Genomic DNA, 23688 nt, shown 5'->3' on the forward strand with positions numbered 1-23688 from the left:
TAGGGTCAACCTGAGGAATCCTGAACTCTGACAGCTCGTCCCATGAGTGTGACAAGGAGTAACCGAGCAGCTGGTTTTAAGAGCATGAAGCACCTGGAAATCATTCCTGAAGTCTAGGACAAAGTGTATGCCAAGAAGAAACAATCTCCTTTCTTAGCTCCAAAACCTCTCTCAATTCCCTGTGATATGCACCTCTGGCAACCAGCCTTCTAGTGCCAGGTGATACTGACATAGTCTGGCAGTACCAGTATTAGCTGGAGGAAGTATTGGACTGAATCTGGTGGCAGTACTTCCTCCTCTCCTGTAGGTAGCACTATCCTAGCAGAGACAAACAGAAAGCCAAAATAAGACAAGGAGAAGAAAGAGACGAGAGGGTGGGGTGGGGAGGGAAGAAGCTGATTGATCAATCTTTGACCACAAAAGGAGTACCAATGAGACACCACAAGGCAGGGGAAGGAACACAGGAGTAGACTGCTGGTATCAGAGGCAATGTAGCCTGTCTTTGGGTCTGAACAGTCACTTCTCTCACATGTATTGTTTTATAGCCATTCTAAATTCAGTCTTTTCCACCATGAAAAATCAGGACAAAAGGTCAAAAAATATTTTTTGCAGGAGGGAAAGAAGAAGAAATTCCATTTCAGATCGACTGAAACAGAGTTTTTCAGCTTGCTCTCTAGCCAGTTCATCAGGCGGCCCTGGGAGCCAATAGGCTGCTGTAGAGTCAGGGACCCTGGGCTCCTCAGCAGCCATCCATATGGGCTACCAAGGACTTAGGGAGGCAGGTAGACTGGCAGGACATCAGGTAAGTTTCTGACTGAAACCTGTCTAGTTTTCCATGGAACTTCCATCAAAACAAACTGGTTTCTGCTGAACATTTCAATTTCTTACAAATTGGCATTTTCTGGCGGAACCTGTCCATCCAGAAATTTCAAACCAGTGCCAATAGTAGTGTTTGGTTACAGCAGTAGGTTCATCCTGCTGACTAGTTCTCAGTAGTCAAATCATGGTCTCATGGTCTGATCTATTGAGCTATCACTGCCTGTCTTATGGGTGACTTCCTCTTCATCACCAGCCTTAAAGCACATTTAAACCAGGCGCAACCTGGGGAGCAGACACTTGTTACTGCCAACTGACCGCCTCCTGGGCCTCCTGGGCTCTAGCAGTAACCCTCAGCTGTAAGGAAGTTCTGAGCCCAGCCCTGTCTGACATATGCTGAGTGACTGGATTTAGGAGAATGGGATCCATTTATAAGCTTGAGTGTTTAATTAGAAGGTGCTGGGGACAATGTGTGAAATGCTTATTATGTAGCCATTTGCCAGGTGATTAATAGCAGTAACAAAGGCCAAGTTCCACAAATCTAGGGATCCCTCTTAAAACTTACAAACAAACACCACCATCTCTTGCCCTCATGTAGAATTTCTAGAATCACTAAATATCTTCCCTGGATGCACTAATTTGCAATACTTCCCCATTCACAAGCACCAAGTGTGTGTATGAAACAAAGAAAGCTTTATTAAGGGTAAAAAGAGAACAGAGCATCAATATAGCTATATGAATGATAAATAACACTGTAACTTTGTCAGTAGTCTGTTAACTCAGTTCCTCATCTGCTGGAGTGAATGTCCAACAGCGAAGAGAAATTCCCAGAGGACACTGAACTGGGAGGAGCTGTGGCTGCCAGCAAGAAGAGAAATAATCCAAAGGGCCCTACTGAGAGATGGGCAGGAAGCACTTAATCCAGCTATGTTCTGTGGTCCATTGCTATAAAATCTGAGCACCTCATAAACTTTAGCATAGTTATCCTCAGAACAGTCCTGTGAGATTGGGCAGTACTATTATTGGATTGTTTTCTAGAAGATCTGTTCTAGGAATAATTTTAGGGAAGTTCTGTGGCCTGTGTTATACAGGAGGTCAGACCAGATGACCACAATGGACCCTTCTGGCCTTGGAATTTGTAAATATGCAAATGTCCTTTATCATATCACTTCTCCCTTTGCAAAACCCTACTCGTGGTTTGGTGTCAGTGTGTAGTGCAGTCCCAGAGTCCTTAGAGCCTCTCTCCAATCTCTTGAGTGTTGGTTAGTCCTGCCCTGATGCTCTACCACCTAACTTAGATTTTGGAGTACAGCTTTCTTTCGTGGCTGGGTAGGAGCAGCCTTACCAGAGCTTACTCATCTCTACTCCCTGCATCATTCCCCAATGAAAGACTCCTTCCAACAAACAAAGGATCCTTAGTAGAGGGGAACCTTTGAACACAGTCCTTGCTACTGGGCATGTACTCCCCATCCTAAAGTATGAGCTCTTTCTATCCTCGCTCTTCTCACAGTTCAATTCCAACCAATTCTGAGTCTGTGTACAATTAGGGGGACTCCACAGTGTTACTGGAGAAGTTGTACATTGAAATTTTATGCAAAAGAAGTTCTCTGTAGCCATACATTCTCCTGTCCACCACTAGATAGAGAGAGGAAACTTCTTTCCCTCTGCCTCTTCTGTCCATCTGGAATTCTGGGTAAATAGCTTATGTAGGATTGCCAGGTATCTGGTTTTCAACCGGAACACCAGGTCAAAAAGGGTCCCTGGTGGCTCCGGTCAGCACAGCCAACTGTGCCGTTAAAAGTCCAGTCGGCAGTGCTGTAAGGCTAAGGCCTACCTGTCCTGGCACTGCGCTGTGCCCCGGAAGTGGCCACCAGGTCCAGCTCCTAGGTAGGGGAGCCATGGGGATCCATGTGCTGCCCCCACCCAGAGCACTGCCTCCGCACTCCCATTAGCTGGAAACCGCAGACAATGGGAGCTGGGGGGGGGCGGTGCCTGTGGGGAAGAGCTATGCACAGAGCCTCCTGCCCCCTCCCCCCCGAACCCAGGAGCCGGACCTGCTGCTGGCCACTTCTGGGGCACAGCGTGGTGCCAAGACTGGCAGGGAGCCTGCCTCAGCCCTGCTGCGCTGTTGACCGGGAGCTGCCCGAAGTAAATCCATGCCCCAAACCCGAGCCCAACCCCCAGCCCTGAGCCCCCACAAACCTGGAGCCCCCTCCTGCATCCCAGACCCCTCATTCCCAGCCCCAGCCCAGAGCCTGCACCCTCAGCTGGAGCCCTCACCCCCTGCACCGCAACCCCAGCCCAGAGCCCCTTCCCACACCCTGAACCCCTCATCCCTTGCCCCACTCCAGAGCCCGTACCCCCACCCCAGAGCCAGTACCACCTCCTGCACCCCAACCCCCTGCCTCAACCCACAGCCCCCTCCCACACTCCGAATCCCTTGGCCCCACCCCCCCAGCCTGGAGTCCTGTCCTGCACCCCAAGACTCTCATCCCCAGCCCCACCCCAGAGCCTGCACCCCCAGCCGAAGCCCTGACCCCCTCCCACACCCTAACCTCCTAACCCAGAACCAGTGAAAATGAGCGAGGGTGGGGGAGAGCGAGCCACCGAGGAAGGGGGAAATGTAGTGAGCAGGGCCCTGGGGAAGGGGCAGGGCTGGGGTGTTTGGTTTTATGCAATTAGAAAATTGTGAGCCCTAAGCTTATACAGACAAAGCAGCTCAGCAGCCATTCTTCTTCCTGTTCCTCAATAGGTGAAAGCAGAGAGTTCCTTAGTTGTTAAAGCATTAGGCCACAGGACTTAGATTTGTACCAAACTTTGAACCCTCTCTGGATTCTATACTTAGTGTACTTTATAAAAGTGTGTGGGAGAAGGTTTAAATATTGGGGATATCCAAGAAGCCTCCTGGAACATCCTCCTTCCACTCCACTCAGAGGCCTACGCTCCTGCTATTTAGCTTATCATCCTGAGAGGAAAGGGTGATAGTCTTCTTTCCCCTCCCATAGCCTACTAGGCCCAGTGAGCCTCTCCCTGTGGGTTCACAGTGGGTTTCCCTACCCCACTGGTGTTCATCTGCCTTTCTAAACACTTATATATAGATGGTCAAAAATTCAAAACCATTTTTCCTGAAGATTATTTCATTCTTCTGGTTTTGGAAATGGAGTGAAATTTTTATTTTTCAAAAATTGCCATGAATCTTTTCAGACAGAAATATTTTCATTTCTGAAAAATCAGATTTTTTCCAAAAACAAAAAAAAGTTTGAGTTTCAAAATAGAAACATGTTGAAAACAAAATGTTGACTATGAAAGTCCCACCCTGTGACTAAGTCAACCAATCAAATACTGACTATGAAAAAATTCCCAAATCCAAGAAATCACACTGCTATTACAGTTCCTTTTTTAAAAAATTGCCCACATTTCCTCTTTTAAGCATGAACATTTTCAACCAGCTCTACTGCAACTAATCTAGGCCAAGTTCTGGTTGGGTTTCACTTTGTCTAAATTGGTTCATCCTTCCCCTTCATACTAACAATAGTAATGAACACTTCTTAGTAATGTATTTACTAAGCATGATCCCATCTCAGAGAATACAAATGCTGACTATAGGGAGTATTGCAGACATCAGGCCATATTAGAAGATCCAGGCACATTCTTCCACAAGAAGCAAAATATACATATATATTCTTTTGAGTCTCTTCATTTTTGGTGAAACAGGGTCTGAACCTCAGATCTGAATCCAGTTCTAGAGTTTCTCAACTCTGTTGTGTATTTGAATTCAGGTTTTTGGGTCGGGCCCACCTCCAGGTTGTGTGTGTGTGCACATTTGGTTGATCTGAGTTATCTAATCTTTCCATTTTATCTCATGGGTGTGACAAAAGTCCTCTCCCAGCACTGACTCTAACCGTGTAAAATATACCACAATGGGCCATGTATTATTTTACAAGAGCTTCCTAAATGAGTCTACAGGGGTGGAATTAAAGTTGGTTTTGGCATATGCAATGGCATATTTTACATGGCTATGTTTGTCTAAGAGATTGTATGGACTATGAATATATTGGAATGTTTATCTTCCCTTAACTGTTCATTTCCGGACTTAAAATGCATAGATTTTTTTTAAATATGCAGTTCCTTCGTAGATACACAGATAGTAACCTGCACTGAGAGAGCCTTTTGTCTGTTAATTTCCATGGTTTAAAAACACATGAAAACAGTGACCTCTCCCTGCCTTTAGATCTGGAGCAAAATAATTCATTAATTAATGCCTAATTAATTTCATTTGGTGACCCCTAGTTCTTATGTTATGAGAAGTAGTAAACAACAATTCCTTATCTATTTTCTCTACACCAAAAAGAAAAGGAGTACTTGTGGCCCCTTAGAGACTAACAAATTTATTTGAGCATAAGCATCTGATGAAGTGAGCTGTAGCTCACGAAAGCTTATGCTCAGATAAATTTGTTAGTCTCTAAGGGGCCATAAGTACTCCTTTTCTTTTTGCGGATACAGACTAACACAGCTGCTACTCTTTCTTTAAACCAGTCATGATTTTATAGACCTCAATCATATCTCCCATTACCTGTCTCTTTTCCAAGCTGAAAAGTCCCAGTCTTATTAATCTTTTCTCATACAGAAGCCTTCCCTAATCATTTTTGTTACCCTTTTCTGAACCTTTTCCAATTCCAATATATCTTTTTTGAGATGGGGCGACCACATCTGCACACAGTATTCAAGATGTGGGCATACCATGGATTTATATAGAGGCTACATGATATTTTCTGTCCTATTATCTATCCCATTCTTAATTATTCTCAGCATTCTGTTAGCTTTTTTGACTGCCACTGCACATTGAGTGGATGTTTTCAGAGAACTATCCACAATGACTCCAAAATCTCTTTCTTGAGTAGTAACAGCTAATTTAGACCCCATCATTTTATATGTATAGTTAGGATTATGCTTTCCAATTTGCATTACTTTGCATTTATCAACATTAAATTTCATCTGCCATTTTGTTGCCCAGTCACCCAGTTTTGAGAGATTCTTTTGTAGCTCTTTGCAGTCTGCGTGGGATGTCACTGTCTTGAGTAGTTTTGTATCATCTGCAAATTTTGCCACCTCACTGTTTACCCCTTTTTTCAGATCATTTATGAATATTTTGAATAGGACTGGTCCCTGAACAGACCCCTGGGGGCCACCACTATTTACCTCTCTCCATTCTGAAAACTGACCATTTATACCTACCCTTTGTCTCCTATCTTTTAACCAGTTACCAACCCATGAGAGCACCTTCCCTCTTTATACTGTGGCAGCTTACTTTACGTAAGAGTCTTTGGTGAGGGACCTTGTCAAAGACTTTCTAAAGGTCTAAGTACACTATATCCACTAGATCCCCTTGGTCCACATGCTTGTTGACCCCCTCAAAGAATTCTTGTAGATTGGCAAGGCATGATTTCCCTTTACAAAAACCATGTTGACTCTTCCTCAACAAATTATGTTCATTTTTATGTCTGACAATATTGTTCTTTATTATAGTTTCAACCAGTATGCCCAGTACTGACGTCAGGCTTACAGGCCTGTAATTGCTGGGATCACCTCTGGAGCCCTTCTTAAAAATTGGCGTCACATTAGCTCTCCTCCAGTCATATCCAGTCAAAAGGAAGCCATATAAATGGAATGTGGGTAAAGAAAACACAAGCAGTATGAGAGATGGAACAAATCACAGCTTAAATCAGATAGTCTCAAAACTGATTAAAAACCTGCAAGATTTCAGCTTGTAATCTATTCACAATATACCAAAAACAAAGCTCTGAGCAAAGGCAATGTTGTATTGTATCTAGAAAAGATGTCAGCTCTTCATTTACATATGGATACCCATACTAACTGAACCCACCCCACCCACACACCTATCTACAGCAAACAATAGCTACATTGTGTGCATGAAAACTTGTATATACATTTCTATATAAACAGTATATTACAATGCCGTATCAAGCCCCGTGTTTGCCTGTTTATTCTGTTTATCTCTATACAGTTCTGTGTGTACATGTATAATGATCAGAGGACACAATTGTATAGCTTCCTATCCACCTACCAGCCCCAAAGCCACAAACAAACAGCAGAAACCCACACAAAGCCCGAATCAATGGGCTTTGTGTGGGATACTAAGTGGGAATCGAGGAGGCTGGGATTCAGTACTTCCAACCCACATGTGGCTGCCATACAGCCCCTCTGCAGACACGACCCCAGCCAAAGGCAGGAATAGAGGCTCTCGCCACTTTACACCTCCTGTATGGGGTGTTAGGGCCACTGAATATGCAAAGCTGGAGATCCCATAGCCCTTCCCCAGACCACCCTCTCTTGGTCCTCCCAAACCTTTACTGAGTGCTGGTCTGTTTGGGGCTGGCAGGCAGCTCCCTTCCACAGTGCACAGGAAATGATCTGATGAAGTGAGCTGTAGCTCACGAAAGCTTATGCTCAAATAAATTTGTTAGTCTCTAAGGTGCCACAAGTACTCCTTTTCTTTTAGAGACCACAGCGTGTCCCCAGTCTTCCTGCAGTCCCTTGAGTTACTTCAGTGATGTGGAGATCCTTGCCAGGCCCTCTCTACCATGTGTGAAATTTACTGAGACAGAATTGGACTCCGGCACTCATGGTCATTAAGGATCCCATCTCACTATTATAATGGGCCTGATTTTGATACCTTTACACATGTTGACTAGCACCTTAGTCTTAAAGTAATCTCACTGATTCCAGTGGGACTGCTCATGAAGTAAGTGTTACTCAGTGTAGGTAAGGATATCAGCAGCTGGTCCTACAAGAGAAGTGTTAGCCACAGTGTCTTGGTCAAAAATCTAGCTTGGGTAATTGCACTGAATCTACCTAAACTTTTCACTTCCCCTCCTAGTATTGCTAGACTAAAATTGCTGCTCTAATCTGGGTGAAATGTAATGACCTGTGTTTATGTAGATGGTCAGACTAAATGATCATAACAGTCCATTCTGCCCCTTAAAATCTATGAACTAATGTAGTCTTCCCCAGAGGTGGCTGCATTTCGTGCTGAGTATGTGATCTTTAAATTCTAATACCTAGTTTAGCTCTTTAGGCTCTTACAGAATGAAAGGTGCAATATACATGTAAAGTATTTGTAACTGATGTTGCATGTCTGAGTTGATGCCTCAGTTCTGTTGAAATAACAGGCTCAACTGGAATTATTTAATCTAAGATTATCAATCAGAGATTAGTACAGCAGTATATAGAATACAGAATGAAATAGATACATTACCACCCTTTATTGTCAGACTAAGATCAGGATGAGTCTCTCCCCTGCATCTGGAAGGGACGCGCAGTCTTCATTGCCCCAACTAAGTTTCCATACCAGTATCATTATATAGGGTTTCAGACAAAGGAAACCTCGTTGCCAAGAATATTGTCCCAGAAACATATGTTGTGATGTCATTTCTATAGAGTCTCCGTTTACCTGATTTGTGTGTGAAGGCACGATTATTTACAGATAAGGGGACTAACAATTCTTTAAGATAAACTCGCTCAGTGGGTCCTTCTTACCACAGGTGCCGGCTTCCTCTGGGCCCCAGCAGTGCTCAACCCCCCGCCCAGTTCCGCCCCCTCCTCCCCCACGCCGTCTGCATACCACGAAACAGCTGATCGCCGCAGGCGGGAGGCACTGGGAGGGAGGGGTAGGAGTTGATTGGCGGGGCCGCAGGCAGACGGGAGGCACTAGGGGGGGAAGCTGGCTGCCAGTGGGTGCTAAGCACCCACTAATTTTTTTTCCTGGATGCTCCAGCCCTGGAATACCCACGGAGTCGGCGCCTGTGCTTCTTACCCCACAGTCATTCTTCCCTCTTGATTCCCCAATGGAAAACAGTTGCTGTAAAAATCATCCCTTATTAGTTTCCCAAGTAAGCATTTTATATATATGTATGTATGTTAAGGAGATGGTTTCCGAGAATATCTGGAGTTTTATAGACATGTAGGCACCCAAGAATTATTAAATACAGCACAGTGAATAAATTCCGGAAAAGGCTTACTTATCAATCAAGGAGCAATGTTCTGGGCCTTAGAATTCAGACATACTCTTTGTTGAAGATTCTAAAGAATAGTTAATATATGTAAATAAATCAAATATACCGGAAAAAATAATTAAAAACATTCATATTTACTGACAGGGGTACTAACACAGAGAATATTCTAAATTAAGATTAAAACACATCCACTCACATGGGTTTGACAACAGATAAATAGTTTAAAACACTGAGGCAGTGGAATTAAAAACAAGCTCTAAATTAAACTCTTTCCTCAGTGTTTCACTCTTTGCTATGCTGATAGTTTATTTTTTTATATAGATAAAATGGGGATTTTAAGCAATTTTTTTATTGATATTTTTAGTGAAAATTGCATAGAAGGGAAGGTTTTTTTCAGTTCTGTTGGTAAGATCACAGACTATTTGACAAATGAGATACTACTTAATTTGAGCAAGGATGTGTTCTGATAATTGGGCCTACAAATTTACCTGCATTGTGAGTGGAACTGTCAGATATTGGGCCTAAATGGTGGATACAGTAATAAGGGGATGGACTATTCCACCCATCACTCCCTTTTTGAGTTCTTAAAAGAAATAGATTTAGTGGATAAAGTATGAAAGAACAAAAAGAACAGCTGGGAAGAACAGACAGAGGCTACTGGAGTGAGCTTCACCATCACAAGTGTCTCTACCACAGTTTCCTGGGATCCCTAGCCTTCATCATCTTAATCTTGAGAGGTGTCCTGACCAGAATGGGCCAAAGAGAGGGACCTGATGACATTGTCACCCCTACCAGTTCCAGCTGAATCCCAAACTCCACCTGGATTGACAGTTCTTACCATCTTTGCTCCCATCTAAGAGACTGCCAAACAAGGGGGGTTTTCCTTCTAAGACTGGACGTTGACAGCAGCAACAGTGACGTTTCCAACCCATCTTAAATAACTAATTCTCTTTCCCCCAAAAGGACAATTACTACCACCTTTGATACCACCTAAGAGATGGTCAAACAACAGGGTATTTTCCTTCTAAAACATATCTACAGATAAAGGGAAAGGGAACAAGGAACACTGTTAACATAAAAGCCTTATTTAATATTTTGCATTTCAAATACTTTAACTCTTTCCCCGTCTTTTCTTTATCTTCAACAAAAGGTTAAAAGGATTTTTAATGATGTTTTTGCCACAGTGCTAAGCAGCTGAGCTCTTTGTATACCAAGCCTCGGACCTTGTTTAACACTGTTTAATGTTGGGCAGTGACTGGATTATGATAACACTTTTGGACCATTTATTCCATCTAAATTAATACAACAGGTGGCAGGAGCCTCAGACACAAAGGATTAGATTGAACAGATTACACTTAGCCCGTAATAAGAGGCAGTGTGGAGCCGCATTGCTGCAGGGGTCCTGTGTCCACAGGAAAAGTGCATACACTGATACATTCCTTCATGGGGTGCAGCACACTCCTGTTGTGTGGAGTTCTGTCTCCTCCTGGAGACAGAGAGAGCAGTCACTGGGCTCCCACAGGCAAAAGGACACGCATTATGTTAGCCCCTTATATGGTACATACAATGGTGGGCAAGGTTCCTTACTCTGTCTCTTCCCCACAGACCACTGGCTAACTGCCAGAGGACTAGAGAGGATCTAGCCCTAAGTAAGACAATAACATGACAACAAGAATGCCAGTAGACTACCAAGGAGAGCAGTATAGAAAGGATAGGGGTGGAAAATATCACCCATATCTAAATTCCACAAATAATCCCTTAAACACAGGCATCCCTGAAAAGTTAGTGGCCTGAAGTCAGTTCTTCATGTGATGGTATTGTGAAATCACCACTACTTTTGATCAATTTCTCTTTTCTTCAGAACGAGGCCTCTATCTGAAACAATAAGAAAAGCCAAACAAGACTACAAAGATTTTTAGTTTTCTTTTTTTCCTCTCGCTCTCATTTTCGTGTTTTAAGAGGATTTCTGTGAATGAACACTTTAATGCTCCCAAAAATGAGATTGTTATGTGAAAACATATTGCATATTTATGCCCAATTAGTGTATAAGTGTTCAGTGCTCAAAACTGGCAGGTGAGGGACTCAATTTAGATCAGTGCTGGCCGCCGCTTCCCGCGGCTCCCATTGGCCAAGAAACGGCGCATCGCAGCCACTGGGAGCTGCGGGCAGCCGTGCTTGTGGACAGTCAATGTAAACACTGTCTCGCGGCCCGCCAGTGGATTACCCTGATGGGCCGCATGCGGCCCACAGGCCACAGGGTTGCTCACCACTGATATAGACTGACCCCATCCTCTTGCATCCCATCGGTGGGGCCCTACCAAATTCACGGCCCTGAAAAACACATCACAGACTGTGAAATCTGGTCTCCCCCGTGAAATCTGGCTATTATAGTGGGGTGGTGGTATTGCCACCCTTACTTCTGTACTGCCTGCAGAGCTGGGCAGCTGGAGAGTGATGGCTGCTGGCCAGGCACCCAGCTGTGATGGCAGCACGGCCACCAGCAGCAGCGCAGAAGTAAAGATGCTAATACCACACCACGCCACCCTCACTTCTGTGCGGCTGCTGGCGGCGGCGCTGCCTTCAGAGCTGGGCTCCCGGCCAGCAGCCACCACTCTCCAGCCACCCAGCTCTGAAGGTGATGCAGAAGTAAGGGTGGCAACACGACAACCTCCTTTCAATAGCCTTGCAACATCCCACCCCCCGCAATGACCCCCTTTTGTGTCAGGACGCCCATGGTTACAACGCTATGAAATTTCAGATTTAAATATCTGAAACTGTGAAATTTAAGATTTTAAAAATCCTATGAGCATGAAATTTATCAAAATGGACCATGAATTTGGTAGGGCCCTATCTATCAGACTGCTCTGGGACTGGTCAGATAGTCCCTTGACAATTGGCACAAATTTGGTTCAAAAAATATAGAAAATAAACCACTTGAATGTATTGCTCACCCAATGAAAGGAAATAAATTCACTCAAGGGAAATCTGAAATAACTTTCTAGCTATTATAACAAAGGAGATAAACAGATTAACAATCGTGTTTGCAAAAGAATAGAAGCCAATAGCTTTCAGATTAAGTTGTTTGTTAAGGGCCCAATCCTATACTCTTTGCATAGGCAAATCTTCAGTGGAAGTTTTGCCCTTATGAGTAGAATGGGACTGGGCTCAACACTTGACAGCGCAAGGATAACAGACTTAATAAATAATTTATTAAGCAATAGGAGTGACAAATTCTATAAGTACGTTTTAGGAGTCACACCAAGGTCTAGTAATCAACTCAACATTGCTGCCCCGTTTTGACAGCAACAAAGTTCCTCACTTTTGGGTACAAAGGAATTCATTTAGTCATTTGCTTTTCATATAAAAGAAGAAGGTTTCAGCTACCTAAGCTTTTCTTATGGTTTGATGCAGCTCCCACTGAAGCCAGTGGAAGGACTCCCATTGATTTCCATGTGTGCTGCATCAGACTCTTAGGTTGCATTGACAAAATTGTGTGTAGGACAAGAAACTGAATTCCTTTACCTGAAATGTGAAGTTTTCTCCATGTGATGGTAGGAAGAAGTCTATCATGAATTGCTGGATGTTAACTTGTAACACAGACCACTTCTGCTTGCTCCTGCAAAATATATGAAGCAAAGGATGAACAAAGTGCTAACCCATTATACTTTGATGGATCATGACTTCCAGAAAGAAACTCCAATAAATGGAGTATGGATGGATTTTGAGAAAAATGAGCTTTGCTATGGTAGGCCAAAATATTTATTACAGGGTCAGTAATGTTTTTTCAATTAACAAGTGATCCTCAAAACAAATGGGGGAGGTGAAAAGAGTTCTTAATGTTGACGAATAGCACACTGTCAAAGAACTCAGTGCAGGAAACAAGCCAGGGATTTAAAAAAGTCATTCACCCATTTGATACTAGTGAACAGGAAGATTTTCCTGGTGAGCAGGAGGGCACATCCCATCAATATGTGCAGAGTATAAACTGTCTGAGGTAGGGAGTGTAAACAGGCTGAGTTAGTTAGGGATGGCCAATAAATTACTTGGAAAACTGGATTTTTGATTAAATGACACTTTTCTAGAAAACAGCCTAATTTCCTAATTTCCATGACACATTTGACTTTTTTCAACCCCCACCACCCCCAAATACTTGAAGACTGAAAAAATGTTGGCCAAAAATGAATCTATTTGATTCAGAAATGCTGCCAGGTACCTCATAGGAGTTATAGTTCAACTGCCTCTTGCCCCCATTCTCATGGACCATTCTCCCTGCCTCGACTATATTTTCCATGATGCAACTCAATAAGAGGGGCGATGGTGGTGCATCATGGGAGATTTAGTCCAGTCCATGTTCCAACTAGTCTAATCAGTTGTGTATCTGTGGAAGCAGAGCTGCGCCGGTTTGAAGATGATGTGCCCTGACTGAGTGCCAGTATCAGGAGGCTTTATGCCTTTGTAAAGCATTCTGCATCTTGAACTGTGTAGAGAGTGCACTGGGTAGATGGACTTGCCAGACCCTCATGCTACCTGCCTCTATGCCTTCCTTGCTGCCCTCCATACTTGCCTGTCCTCTCCCGCCTCAGTGCAACATAGTAAACAATGGCAACAGAATTCCCATACAGAACAACCAAATAATGTCCACTGAGTCAGGACTTGCCTTTGATTAGCCACAATAGGGTAACCTTGGGAGCAGGGGGGTGGACTATAATGAACAAGCCAGAGCATGGAAATGGGGAGGAGAGGTGATTCCTTTTTGATCATTAAAAGCAAGAAGTCCCTCCTCTCCCCCCCCCCCAAAAAAAAAAACCTGCAAAGGAAATTCATTTTTTCCCTTGTCAATATGTAACCATGCCCCCTGCATGGGTCATTTGTGGGGAATGAACACCGGACCTCTGGATCAAAAAGCATGAGGCCCTATTTGCTTGAGCTAAATGATCAGATCCTCAGCTGATCTAAATTGTCAGAGCTCTATTGACTTCAATGGAGCTATGACTGTTTACACCAGCTGATGATCTACCTATAAACTAGCCTACTCTTTTGGAAGCAGTCGCAGGCTCATACATCTCTATATATGGTCCAGCCACTAAAAGGATCAAAGACCTACACTCTGCCAGTCAGGACTGCATATATGCAGAACATCATTTTCTCTTGGTCATTGAAGTAACTAGCTGAACATGGTAGCTGTAGAACACATGCAGGTGTGGTTTAAAGATTTTGTCAGCATGAGTCTCAGAAGATCTACATAACTCCTGAGTGATGAACCCACACACAAGTGATGTATGCAGGTCATCCCAAATAGATGCCAATAAAATCTTTTTAGCAAAGTACACCATTCTGTTTTCTCCATTTGCCACATTTTACATTAAAAATATTTAGCAGTTATGTTCACAGCATACAATACACCACAGAAATATTTATCTTCTTTTTATTAGTACTGTTTTTGTATCCTTCCACATTACATGCCTTGGAATCATGTCTGACAAAACAGACCACAAAGGCAGACAATACAGTCTGAAAATTCTAACTATGGAAAAGCTATCTTAGGCTATTAACAGTGGTGTCAGGATTTTAAGCTCTGATCATACCTCTCAAAGAAACCTCTTTCTAAGGAACGTCTTTCAATTTAATCCCATTATTCCCTGCATTCCTCACAGATTTGGTGTCCCTCTCATTTTTTTTTTTATGTTTCACAGGATACAAACAGAGAAGCCAAATAAAAACAAAATACTCATACTGGAAGATTGCAACATAACACTACATTATTTCTTAGAAATCAGAATGATAAAAGAACCCAGAAAAAGAGAGAGACAAAGCAGGCTGCTCCCTAAAACAGAGAAGCATAACTCATCTCACCTAACTCTAGGCTGTCTGTCTGCTGACAAACTGTGCTAGGCCCAGACTACATGCTTCCCTACAGACCCCATAACCTGCAAGCAGGACCAAGAAACCTCTTACTCTTAAAGTAATAATGTTAAAATTTGTACATGGTCTTCAATACACCACCCTTTTGTTTAAAATTATTTAAGACAGAAGTAACGGGGTCATTACACTAAATAGGTGAATCCCACAGCACTGTAATGTACCTGCATGAATAATTTTATGCCCCTTTTTGGTCTTTGTCACATTTGTGCCTTGGCAAGTTGAGAGGTATGGGTCTAATATCACACAGTCTATCAGAGTTAGAAACAAATTGATTTCCCCACTGGAAAGATTGGTGTAATAATGGTGTCTATCAGGCCGACCCCAATTGTGAGCACAACTGTTAGAAAGTGGGTGAAAGTTCACAAAATGTTACCATCACCTATAACAAGTGTGGACAGAAAAAGATATGAAAGGGAGACAGAGACTGGACTAGTTCAGACAGAAAGCTCTACTGATCCAACCCCAGGGCTGTGTTGAGATCATATCTGGTTAATAAGAGAATGGAAATTAATGGACCAAAATTGATGTGCTGGAAATCAGGACTAACTGGTGGACAAGTAATGAGGGTATGAGCTATTCTACCCAGCGCCACCCTTTTAGGGTTCTTATAAAAGGGACTCTCCGGGGATCAAATAGGGAATAGACTCCTGGGGGAATCCCTTGAGCAAAGGCCAACAGGCTTCTGCTTCATTCCAGAGACTGTCCTTTGCTGGTGGACCTTGATCATCAGTATGTCTAGACCAGCACACCAGTGAGGACGCCTGACGATCACTGCTGGACCAGTGAGGATCCCAGACTGATATACGTGAGATTCTACCCTGTCTTCCTTTTCCTTTGCGTCCACTACTATCTTCCTCTGGGGCTCTGTCTGCTAGCTTTACACCTGAGCCAGAGACCAGTCGCACCACCTGACACCAGCACAACAAGATTAAATGGCTCATTGAAGTCCATGCAGCCTGAGATGGATAAAGGAGAGGGACCTGACCGGACCAGCCATATGACATCCCAGACCAGGGAAGTGAGCCAGAGTCCAGAGCAATAGCTGTCATGGCCAACCTGACAGCCCAAAGCATCCACCTGTGACTGACCATCCCTTTGTATTGTGAGAATGTCAACAAAAGCCTTATTTCTCCCACCTTTACTATCCTTTTTCTTCCTTCCTTTTTCTTTCTGTTTTGCCAGAAGCAGAGAAAGTAACCACCATTCTCAGAGGTCAACTCAATATACAACAGAACTAATCCTTTCTTCTCCACTAAGATGGACTGTTTGACAAAATATGAGACTTTAACCAATATCCTCGCTCTAAAAAGGACTTTGATAAGTTTGGATTAAGTTTGTTTTGCATAACCACTCTGTTGCAAGATGTTTTTTCTCTTGTGTGACCTAATCAATACATTTCCAAACTTTGGCCTTTTTTTTTTTTGTTTGTTTGTACCCTGGGATTAAGCTGGCCAAGGTCTCTCTGCTCATCATAACCCCAAACCATATTGGACTATTTGGTGTTGTACAGTGACAGGGTCAGGTTAATACCTTTGACTCCCTGGGCTCACCTATTCCATTGAAATTAACACAACAGTTCTTTACTTTCTAATGTGAAGTGGTTTCCTTCTCTATAGGCCAAATGGATTGTGAGCTATCCTTTCACTGGTTCAGGAGTGAATATCGCCTGCTCTGGGCCTTGGCCCAGTGGAAGTCTTGAAGCAGAAATTATATATTTGGAGGGAAAATATTGCTCTGGCAAGTTGTTTTATTAGAAATATGCAGCGACAGTTTGAAGCTGCTCAGAGGTTTGGAATGTCCCCAAGGAAAAGAGCTCAGGTGAGGTAGTCAAAGGTGTATGATTAATGCAGTTTGTCACAGGAGTTTTCATTTTATCAAATGGATATCACCACCACATATATGATATACTTGGTTAGATTTTCTAATCAAAAGAAAAAGATACTCTAGGTGGAGCCTGGTCTGGCAAAGCATTATCTGAACCTACTACACAAACATAGAATAGGGTATAAAATGAACCCTTCTGAATGTAAGGGGTACTTATCCGAGATCCAAATTCTCTCTCTTTTCTTTTTGAGAACTCCACACTGCAATGGACCAGAAGGGGATCCAGTTACTGTCAGTCATCCTCATTTTAGGGCTCAGTGCACTGACTGAAGGAGCAGAACCCCCAGGTAAGTATATTTATTTGCTATTGCATTCAGAAGTACTTACATGGGCCTGATGCTGCTGATTTCAATAGCAGCAAGAGCAGATCTCCTATTTGTGTACAATAAAATATTAACATTTCATCTCAAGGTATTGTTCCATGACCCTGATCCGGCTACTATTGAACTCAATAGCAAAAATCCCCCTGACTTCACTGGGAGCAAGATTAACATTCATACGCTTAGCAAAACAAGCAGCAACCTACAAAAAGGAGTAGTAATAGACATCGAACCTGGTACTACCCATTAGAAAACCAGAAAGATCTTGCCTCATGATGTGCTATTGTAGCCAATTCTCTGCAAAAAGCACACTGTTTATTTTAACTTATACCACACTGTTGTGCCAATACAAGCAGAAAGTTGTATATAAATACTGCATAATCAGACAAAGAAATCCAATTAGACAACCCAAGAAATGGGCAGCAAGTAAGTAGGTTTGATGCATTTAGACAGCTTTTATTGAACCAATCTATTACTGATGCCTCTACTGTAAGATTAGAATGTTAAAATTCCAGCTATTACAATTTGCATCTGATCCCTTATTTTACAATAACCTGACTACCATGGTTTTGCATCTTCACAACTATACTAATTTGCATGGAACCCTTCTCTCTCTCTTTCTTTCTAAAAGATCAGCAAAGGTGTCAAAATTTGCTGGATCTGGAATAGTATATGATGTTACATTCTTACTCCTGGGCCTGATCCAAAGTTTACTGAACTCAGTGGGCCTCATTCCATTACCTGAATGGGCTTTGGGGGAGGACACTAATTCTTAAAGGGTGAAACCCTGGTCCCACTGAAGTCAGTGGAAGTTTTGCCATTGACCTCAATGGAGCCAGTATCTTCATACTGTTGAAAAGCTGTAGACCAAATGATTTCTGGCTTCAGTGGGTCATGGAGAATTTATGTTTGCAAGATTGTTTGAAACCAGTGAAAGTGCCACTGATAAAAAAACACTAATAGGGATAACGAGAGAGAGATGGTAACACTGATTTTTGTTCTAAACAGCTCCATGCCAATGTACTGTGGCTCCAAAAAACAGAGTGAACTGCGGGCCTCCAGGAATCACTGCCAAGCAATGCGAGGACGCAGGATGCTGTTTCAATTCAGAAGTTCCTGGCGTCCCCTGGTGCTTCATTCCTCTCGCAAGGAAATGTAATGTACCTTTCTGAAACGTGTCTGATTTCCCTAGTGCTTAACTATGCAAAAATGTGTCCAGGTGGGAAACAGTGCTACTTACACAATAAGAAGGACAACCAAATGGGTGCAGATTTCTATTAGAACGCTGCAAAGAGTGAGGACAGTGAAAAATACTAGCATAGGCAACATTCAACCTTACTTTCAAGTCTCCTATATCTCTATTTTTCTCACATGCTCTACATCAGTCATTTGCTTTCTCTCCTGGATAGAAGTTAGCAAGTAATTAAAAGTGGCCCCCATCTGCAGCCATGTTGACTAAAGTTAGGAATGTCTTTGTTAATTTATATTTGTTTTCTAAGTGGCTATCCAGGGCTAGAGTTACTCCACATCAAGTCTGATCCAAGGCCAGGAAAAAAAAAAAATCTTTAAGGGGACATGAGCCCATCTTTAACTGCTTAGTGCCTTCTGCAAAAGACCCCTGGGTCTATCTTCTCTCCAGTCTCTCCAAACTCCTGATACTTCTCTCCATTCTCACTCACTCCCCATTTAAACTCCAGTTTTCTGTTCTCCTCCCCTCCCCCGCACTCATTCACAGCATCCCTCCCATTATGCTCTTCAGGTAAGGTGCCCCAACTGCAGAACCTCAGCCCCTGCTTTAGCTTCTTCCTTGAATAAGTCCTATGGATCCTGTATTATTTTGTTTTTTTCCTTAAAATTTGAAAAGATGTTCCCAAACTTTGTCTCTAACGGACACCAGACTTAACTGAATAGGAATTGTAGGGCCATGGCTCTGATCCTGCAACATGTAGCATACAAGGAAATTCTGCTGTGCTTGCATGCTTCATATAGCAAGATTTGAGCCACAGATGTTACTCAAGACACTAAGGACTTGACTGAGGAAACTATTCTATAGTGATTCCAGGCTGGAGATAGAAACTCCGCCATAGAGTTGGTCCCTATACAGAATAAATGAATTAATTAATTTAGCCTCAAAAACCTCTAGAGTACCTTGCAAAGACCTCAGAGCTATGTGGTGTCCAGTCCTATTAATAAATATCTAAAGGGGCTGCCTTTTCCTTTTGTTTTATTGTATCCATAATGCTTAATTCTAATTTAGTACTACCCACTGAAGTCAAGAAGGGCAAGGGATTCTTATCTGTAAATGAAGCCACCAACTCTTAACACGAGTAGTTGGAGGATATTGAACATGTACACTGGAGCCAGTTTGTTTCTGGCTAACAAGGAATAGACAGAGAAGTAGTGAAACACCTACATTCAAGAATATCCTCTCTTTGGTACCCAGAGTATTTAGGCCATAGAATTCAAATCCTTTTATTTTAGGGCCAAGAGAAGAAACAACATCAAACAGACATGGGATGATACACCCCTTTTCAACACCCTTCTCCAAAAGAAAGAGGTGTAGTTTTACCTGAAAAACGCTTGAGAACTAAAGAGCTCTTAAAAAGAAAGAACAATCCCATTTCAACCCTGCTTTTAGGCAACTTATGCCAGAGGAGAGTCCTACTAAGAACACCCAAAGGGCAGCAAACCCTGTGTAAAGCTTTTCCTGTAGTATTAGATATTTATAAACATATTGACTAGGAGAGACAATGCAAAGCACTCATCAACAGTAGAATGGTAAGTGTAGAAACTCTCTTATTATTCACATAACTACTGCACATCAGACCTGCTGTAGCAGTATAGTTCACAGACACCTTAATACTTTACGGACTAGGTTCAGCATCCATAAGTCATTTGGTCTCTATCATGATGAGTCATTTTTATTACCTTTCATAAAGATAAGATGGATAATGCTTTCATTCCAGGCCCTAAGTAGCCAAATCTCTATTCAGCAGTGAGGAGGACTGGGGGAAAACAAACAAACAAAAACCAGGGTCAAAGAGAAAAGAATATAAGTGTGATTCAGTTCTGAAAAGCAAGCATTCAAAAAAGGCAGCTTCTTGCTCAACAGGTTTGCTTCCCCCCTGTATTCAGTTCTTTCCTGTTACCTTAATGACACAACCAGATCTTTACTCCTGTCGACCCTGAAGAGCCACCACAGCTCTGGGCGGAAGATACGTTTTATTCCTTCTTTTGCATCATCAACAACTTTCTGCTCTAAGTTCCAATTAGTTAAAGCCATGCAAACTCATTGAAGGCAACTGGAGTTGCACATTTAGCACTGAGGACATAATATGAAAATAGTGAGATTGCATACTTGTAACAGGCAGTTTTCTAACAGAACCTTTATTACAATTTATACAATACATGAGACAGAAAGAAGGCATGTGGGCCGTCAGAGCCCAGACTGATTTTGTACTCTGAGAATTAGGAGGGCGAGGAGGGAATCATTTTATTTTATAAATGGAACATGTTTCTTATGGGAATCATGAGAAACAAATGGCAGAATCGCACAGTGCCATTTTTACAAATTCACTTTTCAGAGCAGGACTGTACATCAATAAATATTATTGTGCAGGAACACCATACCTGGGCTGCATGGTGGTGAGATATGCCCACATAAGTTTTTCCACAGCTGCTGAAGGGGAATTGGAGATTTACCAAACAGATATGCACAGCTACAGTTATCAGTTGATGTCAGTTCTGCAATGGTCTCCTGGATCCCGATGTGAACTTTCACCACTAGTTTGAAGCATGGACCCTGATTACCTCCTAAGCAGCCTACTTCCCTCACATGATTGAAGGCTGAGCACTGATATAACCAATTCCCCTCAGTCTGACCTACTTGCTGAACAACTGCTCTTGCCTGCCCACCTAGGCTGTGCTCCTCCCACCAGGCTAAGAAGGTACAACACCCTTGTTAAGAGCCAGATTCTGATTTCTGAGGCTTTAGGGAACCTTTCTCAGATCTGCCCTATGAAAGGGTCAGGCTGAATTGCAGTCTATGTGATCTGGAGAACACAGGTTCTGTTCCATTCTGACTCCCTAGGGCAGGGGAAGACACCACCATTGTTTTTAGTGGGGAGGGGTGAGGAAGAGGCAAGATCATGACTCCACCATTGCCTCTGCTCCTGCATGCTAGGTAGTTCTAGGAAGCATTTTGCCTCTGAGGCACAATTCCTCCCCACGATCCTGCTGAGGTGCTGGATCCCACCCACCCCCCTTTATTCTGGACTTAAGCTAAACAGGCATAGCTTTGCCCCATGTGAATCTGGTACCTATGTTGAGAAGACTGGCCTGGCTGTCATGTTCAGTGGCCAAACCTCACTAATGTATTGTTTAAGTTCTAAGCTGCATTGTTGTCATGTTACACGTGCCCCAGATCAGAGAAGTTTACACTCTGTTCAAAGCCAATTATTACACAATTATTAAAACATTTAACCTTTTGCTTCCAGGTACTGGGATCTGGTTTTGATTCCTTCATTCTGCTGGATTATTTAAATCAGGCAGTTTCTGCAGTTAGCACCTTCTGTAGGAAATGTGGGCCAAATTCTCTGCCCCCACTGCACTCCCTTTACCTCACTCAGAGCAATGGGAGCAGCCAAAGCACCATGCACTCCCACAATCCCCATCTAGCAGCTGGTCCCTAGTTGCTCTAAACTGCACCTGTGACCAAGGCTGGGTGTAGAATCAAGGAGCTGTAACGGGCTCCCTGACAGAACCCTCCTCCCCCCGCCACACCCAGCACATGTCTGATGCAGCAAGGACTCTGTCTCTCTATTTTTATAACCAAGTCCAGTGCTATTAAACTAACAGTTTGTCAGTGGATTACAAATAAACATCATGTACGCCTCCACCTACCTGTCTGTAGCCATCTGATGTCTGGTTTTACACTTAGATTGTCAGATGTCTGGGGCAGGAACTGTGTTTTTGTTCTGTGTTTGATCAGCACCTGGTCCATGACTGGGGGTCCTGGGTGCTATGGTAATATTAATAATGAATAGAATAGAAGAAGCCTAAGGTAACGTGCCTTTTTAAAAAAAACAGATAAAAAGGTCTGTCCAGCAGAGGTAAAACTCAGAAAGAACTGTGGTTACCCCGGCATCCCTGCTACAGTATGTAAGGCGAGAGGATGTTGTTTTGAGTCAAGACCCCCTGCTGTCGCCTGGTGCTTTTATCCTCTTCTGGTAGAAGAAGGTAAGTTATGAGTGTGAAGTAAAGTTAATTTTCTCAGGGCATGAACACATAGAGGCTTGTAGTTGGGAATTTTACTCTTTTACTTTCTGATCTGCATGAGACTTTGCAGGCTAAGCGTTAGTAGAGAATTCCCTTAGACTAAGCTTCATGGAGTCTTCCGTCATTATTTGCTTGTGTTGAAGGCTTGCATGCTCAGGGTGTGAGTGAGGTAGAGATCTTTAATGTTTAAAAAAGGGGGGATGAATAATCACAGAAATGTGGGCCTGGAAGGGACGTCAAGAGCTCATCCAGTCCATCCCCTATGCTGAGGCAGAACATAACAATGTATTACATGACACTCACTGCTGTTATAATGTTGCCTGCAGTGATGCAAGATGTGTGGCGATAAAGGGATATGAAGACAGTTCTTGTGCATACAGTACTTAGTACTGGGTGTCAGTGCCACAAGGAGGGCACAGGAAGGTGTTTCAGAGTCCAGATGGGGCATCTCAGCCTCTCTGGAACTTCCCCTCTGTGGATCACAGCCCTCAGCTTAGTCATCTCCTCTGTGTCACAGAAATAATAACACCTTTACACACGCTCCTTGGTAGATCTTCATAACTCATGTGCCTTAAACATATAGAAAGATGTGTAAGAGGGAACTGTTGTGCTGAATAATTGCCTGACATACCACTTTTTGTTATCTGCCACAGGCAAACACGTGCTTTTAATCTTCTGTGGATCTGATGAAAAAATTCAACTCTTAACCCATTTCCCTTCTTTCTCCCCTAGATTGTTAGAGACCATGTACCAGGAAATTGCACCAGGAACCTCTCTATCAATGGATATACTCACACAGGAAAATAATAGAAAACCTTCACATCTTACACTTCGCACTCTGTAATAATTCTGATTTCCAGATCATTTTTGCCTTGGATTTACTCCTTTTCCGATGACCCAGTTAATCATAGCTTTTATTCTTTTTAGTAGGTTGGTACCAAGCAGCTGTCCAAAGCAATAAAAGAATCAAAACAAAATGTATAAATGCTGAGTTGTCCTTTGTTTTTAATTGTCCCAATATTTCTCCCTTCCTCTAGATGTACATACTTTAGTGCTCTGCAGATGAGACATTAGTCAAAATATTTCTGACACAAACCACAGGACTTTCAGTTAGGGTCAGATTGCGATGCCCTTACCAGAGCTGGGGGGAATTTTTTGATGAAACTGTTGTTGTAAAATGCTGATTTGTTGAAACTGAAACTTTTCACAAAATTATGACAGTTTCTACAAAACTTTCACTGGGGAGGGTTCTTGGGTCCAGGAGGGACTTTCTCTTCAAAACGCTAATAGTCTCTGTGGGAACTAGGTTCAAATCCATGCTCTGCCCAATTCAGAGCAGGAACTTGAAGTGGTATCTTGCTCATCCTAGTTGAGTGCTTCAGCCACTGGCTATTGTCTCACCTGGCTGCTGCTTGAAAAATTTTAAGGGTCTCAAT

The 23688-nt window shown here is 42.9% G+C and overlaps 1 protein-coding gene across 1 annotated transcript in view; it reads left to right on the top strand.

Annotated features, from left to right (window-relative positions):
- LOC144262940 (uncharacterized) overlaps positions 1-22992 on the top strand; it is a 55177-nt gene extending 32185 nt beyond the window's left edge. Inside the window, exons 7-8 of the mRNA XM_077813447.1 lie at positions 22072-22213; positions 22985-22992. Coding sequence (XP_077669573.1) covers positions 22072-22213; positions 22985-22992 — 150 coding nt within the window. The remainder of the gene's footprint in view (positions 1-22071; positions 22214-22984) is intronic.
- Positions 22993-23688: the final 696 nt, after the last annotated feature.

This window comes from Eretmochelys imbricata, chromosome 1, assembly GCF_965152235.1.
Source record: "Eretmochelys imbricata isolate rEreImb1 chromosome 1, rEreImb1.hap1, whole genome shotgun sequence".
Classification (NCBI taxonomy): domain Eukaryota; kingdom Metazoa; phylum Chordata; order Testudines; family Cheloniidae; genus Eretmochelys; species Eretmochelys imbricata.